General features: G+C 32.9%; 3 protein-coding genes across 3 annotated transcripts; 2 read left to right on the top strand and 1 right to left on the bottom strand.

The window, feature by feature from the left end:
- Positions 1-1,511: 1,511 nt before the first annotated feature.
- Positions 1,512-4,834, top strand: HELRODRAFT_179649 (hypothetical protein; the record flags this gene model as incomplete). Its single annotated transcript, XM_009028451.1, has 5 exons — positions 1,512-1,539; positions 2,740-2,810; positions 2,874-3,262; positions 3,495-3,925; positions 4,056-4,834. The coding sequence occupies 5 exons, from the start codon at positions 1,512-1,514 to the stop codon at positions 4,832-4,834; spliced, it is 1,698 nt and encodes a 565-aa protein (XP_009026699.1).
- A 245-nt stretch (positions 4,835-5,079) lies between these two features.
- HELRODRAFT_179648 (hypothetical protein) lies at positions 5,080-5,547 on the top strand (the record flags this gene model as incomplete). The annotated part of the gene is made up of 2 exons (XM_009028450.1): positions 5,080-5,220; positions 5,347-5,547. 2 exons carry the CDS (start codon positions 5,080-5,082, stop codon positions 5,545-5,547), a joined length of 342 nt encoding a protein of 113 aa, XP_009026698.1.
- Positions 5,548-6,661: 1,114 nt separating this feature from the next.
- Positions 6,662-11,158, bottom strand: HELRODRAFT_148155 (hypothetical protein; the record flags this gene model as incomplete). Its single annotated transcript, XM_009028449.1, has 2 exons — positions 6,662-6,754; positions 11,099-11,158. Coding segments are annotated over 2 exons (153 nt in total), but the record flags the coding sequence as incomplete, so codon positions are not given.
- Between the last annotated feature and the right edge of the window lie 578 nt (positions 11,159-11,736).

The following is an 11,736-nucleotide window of genomic DNA, read 5'->3' as shown; positions in this document are numbered from 1 at the left end:
GCAAAGTTGTTAAATAATTTTCTTTAGATTATTTAAACATTGATTCACAAAAATTCATCGCAAGGAAAAAAAATAAAAATTAACTACGTGCACCATGAAATCCAAGCTATTGACATTTATTCAAACACATGTAAATGCGTTGAATAATTCCAATTGAAAACATAATTTGTCTTGCGGGCGGGCAGTCCCTGCAAATCGCTGATTGCTGGTTTAAGTAAGATTTAACGCTTTCATCTCATCAAATTTATTTGAATGATTTTTGTTTTCGTTCAGTTTGAAAAAAAGATTCTATCATCTGTAAATGCGTTTGTTCAATCTGGTATTATTTGTGGGTTTTTCGTTGATTCTATTTGCATATTTGTATAGTTTTGAATCGTTATTTATTTCGTTGATAATTTTATAAGCAATATGTAATTCATTATATAGATATGTTTTCATTATGTTTTTCTCTATTCTAGCGAGTTAGTGAATAATCAAACGAACGAATAAATGATTGGATGAATGAACGAATGAATGGAGGAAGGGATTTTTAATTTTTTTACATTAAGCTGCTTAAATGAACGTCCCATGGTTAATAGCCACCTAGTGGAAATTAAGGATTAATTTTGAATTTTTGATTAAAACACAAATATAATAATAGAATGAAATAAAAAGAGGAAGAAAAAGAGAAATAGAAAGATTGAGAAAGAAAAAAGAACTAGGAAAAGAAAAAACAGAATACAAATATATTAAATAATAACTAAATAAATAAATCAAAATCACAATTATATTGCAATTAATGGATAAACAGACACACTAAATAATGAAAATAAATGAAAAACAATACATTTAATATAAATTAAAGGAAGCCAAAACGAGCTTAACAAGGCAAAGACGATCAGACCTCCAGGGTTGTGTGAAGTCTTGCTGTACGTACAGTCAACCATCTGTAGGCGTATATACAATGTATATATACATTTTATGTATTTGTATATACAATGCATACAATGTATGTATTTGTATATACAATGTATACAATGTATGTATTTGTATATACAATGTATATATACATTTTATGTATTTGTATATACAATGCATACAATGTATGTATTTGTATATACAATGTATACAATGTATGTATTTGTATATGCATTGTATACATATATACACACACGTACACCCAGGGAAATCAATAGTCATAAAGTGGACACTATACATACATATATGCATCTAAACGGTATATATAAGCATCTATCTGATATTGATATATGATATCTATTTGATATATGATATATATATATATATATATATATAACCATTGACATGTATATATATGCATATATAAGGTGAACTAATGTATATATGTGTGTATGTGTTTGTTTTAAGGTATGTCTGTATAAAATAATGTGTATGTGTGCCTCTATGTGTGTGTGTGTTTGTGTGCGTGCTTGTGTGTGTGTGTGTTTGCGTGTGTGTGCGGAAGGTAAGGTTTTAAAGGTAGAACTAATAGAATGTTTGCTGGAGTTTATTAAATGGCCTCAACAGATGACGGTTCGCGAGGTGAGTAAGATGACGGAGAAGATGATTACAATGATGACCAAGATGATGATGATGACCAGTATGATAGCGATGATTAACGTGATGTTATTTATAGTGATTACGGATGTGATGATATGATATGATGGTTAACAGCATAATTGTGATAGCCAGAGTAACAGCAATATATGAAACGTGGCTATTTTGATCAGGAATTTATATGGTCATTTTGGTGATAACTACACTGTTAAAGTTATTTCATTTGTTTAATTTATACTATTTTATTATTATTTTTTTATTTTTAAACCTTTTTTAACCATTAACCTTTCCAAAATAGTGATATATTTTAGAATTTTCAGAAGTCATTTCTACACGTTTCAAATTTCATCATATACTTTATTTACGTGCATCGTAAAAACATTTCTACGCCTCCACTGTTCAACCACATAAACATTAATTCTTCTAAAGTTGGGCCAGCCTGTAATCGAACCGGGCTCAGCTTACGAATGGAATTTCTAAATGTCAATCCAATAAGCGAGTTGTTAACATGTGTCACTTTGTTCATTTCACGCTAACAAAATTTTGTTGGGAATTGTTCAAGATATTTTCTTATAATTATATTTAAAAATTGAAATATCAAAAGTCAAATAGTAGCATCAGTGTGATCGACGTCACAAACAATCTGTTGAATATTCGTAAAATAAACAAATGAAATAACATCAACAAATAAACAAACAGCTAAAAATTATAAAAGTATGTATCAAAATTGTAAATTGATTAAATTAAATAACTATAGCACACATAAAAGCAAAACAAAAGTAATTAAAATGAGTTTTAAATTGATTAGAACCAATGCCACCGGCTCGGTTTTTGTATTTTTCTTGATGATGACGACGGGGGGCTGTCAAATATTTTGGAAACCCCGTAACAAGGTAGGTATAGAGGGCAAGTCTGTCATATTCGAATGCTCAACTTACTCTAAGGGAGTTTTTGTGAGTTTTTTAAAAGTCTCTTGTAGTTCATATGTCAAATTGTAGTATATTTCACAAGTAAATTGTAAACGTTTGATGCAAAAATGGTGATCGTCAAAACATAAATAAAAAGTTTTTGAAATGATTTTTAGATGTCATATATTAAATTGAGTAAAATGAATTTGTGATGTAAATCAATCAATCAATCAACCAATCAATCAACTAGTTTATAAATAAATGCATAATGAAAAAGTCATTTGCGATGTTGTACGATTCAAGCTTGAATCAGATGACGAAGTGAACACGCAATTATACGCTCAGGCCGTACGTAATGTACAATTGAAAATCATTCGCTTGTTGCCAATAAAATTTGAAATGATTCACTAGGTAGACTGGTTCTTTAAAAATTCCGCGTCATCCCAGCCGATCCACATCTCGCGGGGTTCAAGTGTGAAGCACAAGAAATACTTCAAAAAATTCGACATCATCAAATTTTCATATGCCGACCTGTTTGTGTACAATTTGAAGATCAAGAGAGTTTCCTTCCAGGACGCTGGCATCTACGCATGTCAAATTTCAGATTTGGAGGGAATGGGTAGGAAGGGTGGGGCCACGTTGACCGTCGTAAGCGTCAGCAACTGCAGCTCCCTTCTCATTGGAACGTTTTTCAGGCAAGAATGTCAGCTGCAGGAAACAGGCTTCACTTCTCTGACGACCGTTTGGAGTTGCCCGTTCAAAAAATTTCAACAAAACAACATTGTTGAATATGTTAAAAAGTAAATGAAGATTGTCTTTTTCTCACATCTGTATAACTTTATATTCAAATTTAAGTAATGAATTAAACATTTTTTTAATTTTTTTGCTTTGGCATTCTTATAGAATAATTGTACGTTTTTGTAGCTTTACCCACATTTTCAATAATTTTTACAAAATTTATATTCAAATGTAGCTGAAAAATCATATGTCTGAGAAACCATGCTAACCATGAAATCTTAAACTCTCTGGCAGGTTCGATTCAACACTCTCAACGAAGAGATGGTCTACTATCTTGAGAGCCAGCTTAGAAGCGGATTCCTATAACCTAACAACTTGCAAACTCATGATAACTTCAGAAAACTTTTCAAAGTTGAAAATCCCAGATCTTAGCGATGAGTCGCCTCTTTTTAACATGACGGTCATCTTTTCAGCGAACGAAACAGCAACCAAACATGTTCATCCCTCGTGTGACTTTGGCACGCTTCCAACACTTACTAAATTCATTTTCCATTCTGAAAATACCCGTGCAAATGGTTTCAGTCCAAAACAAAGCATTACACCGTATTACTGCACATTTAGCAAAGATACTTTTGAAAATATTTTCCATAAAGCATTTTCCTGTGAAGATTTTGCTAGTGCGAAATGTATAAATATGTTCCAAAATGAAATGAATGGATTTGCAGGTGGCTAAGTAGTTAAAAATTGTAATTATTTTATGCATATACAAAAATTAAAAAATTCTCCATTAATTTTGTGATTTCAATGTGCTTTTTTAAAAATTAGTTTTTTAAAACTACATCTTTCATTTTGCAGGTTTTATAAATGTTGACAAAACAAAATTTAAAACTATGTGTGACCAATTCCCAGAAGCTCATAAATGTTTGAAAGAAATCATCAAAGTTTGTCCGTCCAGGAAGAAATTAAGTGCTACCTTCAACAGTTACAAATATTTTTGCAGTAGTGATTATACGAAGCTGCACACAAAGCCACTGAACAAATCCATCTTTAAGAAATGCTACACACTTTATCCACAACAAATTGTTTATTTCAATAAGACAGCATCTCAGAACAGACAGGACAAACGCGATATAAACGTATTAGAGCAATCATTCTGCAACCGAATTGAAGAGGCAACAAAAATATTTTGCATTGAACATTTGTTGACTGCTGTCGGCAATTCAGAACTTTCAAAATGGTTCCTGGCGTATATTGAGCAGCAGCAGAAACTCTTCAACCTCTTCCCAATACACGCCGTCATCTCGGGTCAGTTGAGTTCATTATCCAGTTGTAACGACTTGAAAGAAATCGACGGAGAATATGTGAAAGTTGTTTGCCCCACTGTCAGAATGTGTTTTCCATTTCTCTTACGCCTTCTCCATTCTATCAACTTCGGTTTCACAATCATAGAAAATATCAACGAGTTTGACTCTATTGTGTGTTCGAATAATTTAGAGGAAATTAAATTATGTTTCGGATATTTCATCCTTTCTTGCAATCCTGTCATTCAAAACGTTATCAAACCGTTGTTGAGTTTTTGGAAGCAGATATGTTATGACTTGAAGATGTCGTACAAACAGCATTCGGTTCTCTAGTATTTTATTATTTTATTTATTATATATTTATTATATATATAAATATATATATATATATATATATATATAAATTATACTAAATAATACTTATAATAAATTATTTGTTTCTGAAATGAACAACTGAGAGGTATTTATCGAAAATCTATTAACCACTACTCACACAGAATTGCTTTCAAACAATCTACAACGGAGTTCTGATAGTGAACGAATGTGACTGGCGGAAAGCTTACGACAAAATTAGTAGCATGTCAGCAAGCGCGGATGATCTCGATGTTGTGGCCAATGAACTTTGCTCTCTGGCCACCAAGTTCATCCAGTGCATTAATGTCCTTGTTACAAAACACTGCGGTACCAATGCGGCTCTTGTTCAGACTAATCTACTTAAAGTTAATAAACTTAATTTTTGATATTTTTCTCGATTTGCTCATTTTACTAAATTCATCCGTTTCTAAAAGTTTTTTTCTCTTAAAAACCAACTTACCTATAATAATTAAATTATTTATTTCTGACAGTCTATATTTAGAAGCAGTTTGAATGAGTTATTTTGCGCGACGGCGTTCAATGTAGGTGAGTCGGGGGAAGGTTTGCTGCTGAACGACAAAAACGTTGCAATGAAGGTTGCTGCATCCAGAGACACGTTACTGTCGGCAGATTCTTTCAAGAGGATCATCTACTGTCTAGTCGTCTCAATTTTATCTAAGAACATTTTTTGATAGTTTATAAAATTGAATTAGTTAATGTAACAATAAATGTCTGTTTATGTAGTTAATAATGACTTGTATTGATAATATTTTTGTTTTTTTTTTTTTGTATTTTAATATGATCAACTTTGCTATCTCTGGATGAACAAAAAGCTTGGTTCGTTACGGCACAGCAGTGTACCCAAAAAAAGCAGTGTCGAATTACTCCAACAAACATCTTTATTCAACGAATAAGTTTAACATGATATTTAAATGAAAAAAAAATTAATTTTTTCAATAAAGTAGACAGATCGTAAGAGCACTTGGTCATAAAAATGAAGATTTAACTAGGCAACATTACAACAGCACATATAAAAATTACAAATCGGAATGAAAAAATATTTGCTTAGTTAATAAAAATTATTCAGACAGTTTATATATGTGTCAATTTTACTAAATAGACACAGATGTTTAACCTTTAATGCATAATAAATGCGTACATCTTAATGAAATGATACGTTGATTATGCTGGTTGCATATGTTTTCCAACAAAAACCAACAACGGTTAACAAATGATATCAGTAACATGAGCTGAGCCTAGCAGGGTTATATATAAACACAATTTATAAACTATATATAAACATAAGTTTATTATGTTTTACTAAGATTAATTCAATGTGAAATTTTTTAATTTGCTAACAATAAAAATCACTAGTTTTGCATGGAGAAGTTAAGGAAAAAAGTTCATCAAACATTGTGTGTAAGATGAAAGGTCGCTTCAAACATTTTTTTCATCATTATTATTTGGATTTTGTGGCAAAAACTCTTGAGGAAATAAATTATTGGGAAGCTGATTTGATGAATTGATGCTATTGGTCTGCCACCCCTGGGGGGCCAACATCGGATTGGTCAGAGTTTCAATTGGTTGAATTTCATTGGGTATCAATTGAAATGGTTTAAATTTATTGGCTGTTGACTGGTGTAGTGCGGTTTGACTTGCGGCCACTTGACACAGTTTCACTTGATTGGTTAAAATTTGACCACTGAATGGCATTTGACATGATTGAACTTGATGGGTTGAAAATTGACCCAATTCACTCTGATTCGTTGTCAATCTTTTTCTGTATTGTCCATTCCTGATTGGATAATGGATGAGTTTGTGTCTCGTAAGGTTGCCGGGCTGTCTGAAAGCTCTGCCACACACTTCGCAACAAAATGGCTTCTCTCCACTGTGTATTCTCTGTGTGGTGTGGTCGGTGTGATATGGTGGTGTGGTGTGGTACGGTGTGGTACGGTGTGGCAGCAGTGTGATGATTAAAATGGTGTTTAGTACTAATGTGGTGTGTTAAGGGTGAGAGCGATGATGTGTATGAATGTATGGTGATGACTGTTGTGAGTGTGGTGCTTATTTCCTGTGCAATGAAATGGCAAATCTGATGGCATAGATTACTCACAAATTCAACGTAAAACGTCATGAAAAGAACACGATTTAAATAAAACATCAGCAACAACGCCAACACAAACACCAACAACAACAAAAACAACAACAACAACACAACCAACTAGTCATCAGCAAACAACAGCCTGAAAGCTCGTATTAACGAAACGAAGCGTGAACTTATTATCTCCAATGTTGAACTTAACACAACAAATGAAGCATCCATGAATGACGTGTTACGTCACATTATACTATTGATCTTTTCTGAGAATTTGATTGCTAACAAAAAATTGTTCATACACTGCACGTACATATTCAGATGTAAACACTCTCACTTGTAGGCGAATACCTATTGTATATAAGCAAATACAAGGCAATATACAATTGTACACGTATATATGTATGTGTATATTCATAGAATACCCTTACAAAAAAATTTAAATGAAAGAAAAGGATATGTCAAACCGCAAATACAAAATTAATTAAGCAGATAAATTGAAAGAGTTGAAATATAAACGCAGATGTTAATGGAAATGCACACAAACTCACAGACTCACTTTTATATAGTTAGGCATTTATACAGACAAACAACAAGCACACACACAAAAAAACAGACACACACACAAAAACCGACACACACACACAAACCGACACACACACACACACACACACACACACACACACACACACACACGTACATAGTATCCGTTATTTAATGACTTCTTAAATGGCATCAAACGCACCCTGAAGTGCATCTTAAAATTTAGTGGACCCATTTAATAGCCATACATTCATCGAGAGTGACACAAAGATGCATGTGCACTGGTTAATATGAGACATACACAAACACACACACACACGTACAAACACAGACACACACAAACAAATTAAAAAAATCATCATGTAAAACTAAAAAATTGAATAAAACACACACATAAACTTGAACAGACATACCTCCACTGACAACTAAGCACACATACGCATTAACATACACATACTTTACAAACATATTAGATATACAATGGCCCAAGCAAATAAACATACAAACACACACTCACACAAACAAACACACACACACACAAACACAGACCAACAGAAACATGTGCGGGTGTGACATCAAAAGCAATGATGGCTCGGAGCATGATCTTAGCAAGTGGACAATTAGAAAACGTTAAGAGACAGAAGAGGTTAATAGACGAGAAGTTTCTCCGTCTGATCAATCAATAAATGAATTTTGGTCAATCAATCATTTGTTTATTCATTCGTTCGTTCGTTAATTTATTTATCCACCCATCCACCCATCCATCCATCCATCCATTCGCTCATTCATTTACTCATTCACTCACTCAATCAATCATTCATTCACCCATTAATCAATCAGTTAAATATCTCTTCATAGATAACAATTAAAACATTGAGTTATTATTACACTTCTTTGAGAATTTTTATTCATGCCGTTTTCTAGAAACTGAAAATAGCTTCTTTGGTGTATTAGCATTAGCAACATAGCAAAATTAACAGATGAAATGGAATTTTAACTCTCTAGAAATGTCATTTTATGATTGAAACAACTTTAAGTAATAATTTAACAAAAATTCAGTAGTAGACAATTTGAAATTTATTGCAAAAAACTAGCTAAAAAATATAATTTATTAAAAAAAACCTGTTATAAAACAAAATGATAAATGTATTATTATTGTTTTTTACAAAATATTTAACTCATGTATAAAAATTTATAGTAGAAATGATGTTATAACCACACACGCACACACACACACACACACACACACACACACACACACACACACACACACACACACACACACACACACGTACGCACTAACCATACATATGTACGAACCAAAATATGATTGCATCATCATCATCATCACCATCATCACCAGCACTACTACTATTACCGCTCCTTTCAATAAAATTCTTCTTATCAGCATTATGATGTCATCAAACGTCGTGTGACGTCACAGCCAATAGAAAACGTCCGAATTGCTGACAAGTGTAAAACGCGCCGCAAATATTTATTAATATGCTTTTTCTACTTTGTAATATTTTTTCATTTGTAATATTATTCATTTTATTATTATTTTCCTGTCTACTGTTATTTTTATTGCCATTTTTTTATTATTATTCCACAGCTTTGCGCAGTTTGTTTGCTCCGCGAAAAAGAAATTCTTAGGTTTTATTGCATTACGACTGTTTGTGCATATGTATTTGTATGTGTGTGTGTGTGTGTATGCATGTGTTTGTATGTTTTTACATGTATATATATATGCGTGTGCGTGTGTGTGCGTGCGTGTGTACTGTATGTGTGCGTGCAATTGTTTCAGCTTTCATAGTTTATACGTTCTTATCTACATGTGTGTTGATTTGTTTTTCTGTATGGTTTGGTAAGCGTGAATTTGTGTGTACGTACGTGTGTATGTGTGCGTGTGTGTGCTCGTTTGTGTGAACGTGTGCTAGGGAATGTTTGCAGATAAGTTTAGCGGATGGCAAGCGTTTGATTGACAATGAATGAGTGAGCGAATGCTTCCAAGTGTTTTTAAAACTGATTTTATTTTTAAAATGTTTTGTGGTTTGTATGCAGTTTTCTTAACCACTTTTCTTTTTTCTCATTCTTTTTTCACCACTTTTTCGCAGGTTTTTTCTCATATTGAGTTTGGTTTTCGTTTCTAGAAATGTTTTTCCCAATAAGTTCATTTCTACGTGTTTGGCTTAAATTGTATAAATATGTGTATAATTTTAAGATTTGATTATGTTTTGTGCCTAATTTTCAAGTTCATATTTGGTATATATTTTACAAATTCATTCAACTGTCCAACAAAAGGAAGACAGTCTTTCAGGCTAATGTTAAAACAAATTTTAGAAAGATTTGATTGGACGAACATGCGTTTGAACCTGATGTCAATGTCTCGATAGCCAAATAATTAAATAGTTAACATGTAAATACACAAGGAACTGAGTGAGCTTATGTTTGATCGGTTATGTTTCAATCTATTTGAACATTTATCCTAAACAAACAAAAATATTTTAAATGACCATAAATTCGTCATGCCATATAAAAAACTCAGCAAACTTTCCACCTTATTTACAACAGGTAGCGATCACATCCAAAGTGCAACCAAATCTCATAGCTCGTAAATTCCCTCACATCTTTTATAAAGCCATGAAGAAATTATATAAAAAAATTAAGAGGACAAAAAATACATATCCGCTATAAATAAATGCACAGAGTACATACATAATTAAGTGTCTCATAAATCTACGTGCCTACATCCTGGGTATGGTGTTCAGTTTTTATATTGCTCGTAAAGTATAAATTTCTGCAGGCTCCGTCTTGCACTGTGCGGATTATGAACTTATCCTTAGAAAAGAACTCAATAGAGATTTGAACGTGCGCTGTGATTTTTATATATGCGCGTGTGTGTTCTACTGTGTGTGTGTGTGTGTGTGTAATGATTTTGTTGTATATGTGTGTGTGTGTGTGTGTGAGTTGTGTATGTGTTTGTAGATGTGTATATGTGTGTATGTGTGTGTGTGTGAGTTCACTAGTGAAACAATTTAAGCGGAGGTTAAAAGCTGTAATTACCATAAAAAATAGATGCTGTTAATGTCATTGTTATCTTTTTTTCTTCTTCAAGGACAAAAATTTATTTGTGTCTGTAGTTGATGATTACATTTTTATTACAATTGATATGGTAACCAATGTAAACTTAATTGACCTCAAGGTCATCGTCAATTAGAAGACATTCCATGTAACAAGTTCGGTTAGAATACTCCTTCGTCTCATTATTATTATTATTCTTTATATTACTACTACTATTTACATGTTTGGCATCATCAACGCGTCATCAAAATCATTGTTATCATCATCATCGTAGTTGTCGTAGTCATCTTCTTCATCATCATCGTCGTCGTCGTCATCTTCATCGGCATGATTAACGACTTTTCCGCCATTAAATCGTTATTCGTGTTGTCATAAATATTATTATCGTCATCATCATCATTACGGCTCTCATTACCGTCATCATCATCATCACCATCACTACCACCACACCACCACCACCACGATCATCACAGCAGCAACAACCACAGCAACCGTCTGATCATAACCACATCATCGCCACAAACCCTATGCGTAACGAGAGTATTTGTCCTTGAAAATGACCTCCCGCAAATATCACACGTGTACCTCCTGGAGCAACGTGCGGAAACGGATGTGACGTCATCATTCATGTCACGTGATCTCTTTGCTCTGTCACGTGTTAATTTTTCTGAGTCGTTGCTGGTGCGGTTGATGTTGTTGTTGTTGTTAATAATGTTGTGGAGTTGGTGCTAGTCTCGTTTTGGCTGTTAGACATGTTGCTCCCGCCTCTATTTTTGTTGTTTGGAAAGTTTCTTTTCAGATTAAATTTGTTGCAGATTTTACTTTCAATGTTGTTGTTGTTGTTGAAATTGTTATCAAAACATTGTCCTGTTTTGTTGTTATTGCCGCTATTAATGCAGTTCGTGTAGATGTAGTTGGAGGCGTTACTTCTGCAACTGTCATTTAAAAGGCTGTTGTAGTCAAGTAGATTGTTGTTGTTTGTATTGACGTTGTTGTTGTTGTTGAAAATGTTGTTGATGTTATTGTTAATGTTTTTGGCTGAATTTTTATTTTTGATGGTGTTGACGGATCTTTCATTGTTGTTTTGTAACTTTAAAAAATTTGAAAAGTTTGCGAAATAATCTTCTGGCCTAAAAACACTGCAATCATCAATTCCAAAATT

This window comes from Helobdella robusta (assembly GCF_000326865.2).
Source record: "Helobdella robusta unplaced genomic scaffold HELROscaffold_55, whole genome shotgun sequence".
Lineage (NCBI taxonomy): Eukaryota > Metazoa > Annelida > Clitellata > Rhynchobdellida > Glossiphoniidae > Helobdella > Helobdella robusta.
This window is presented reverse-complemented; position numbering and strand designations above follow the sequence as displayed.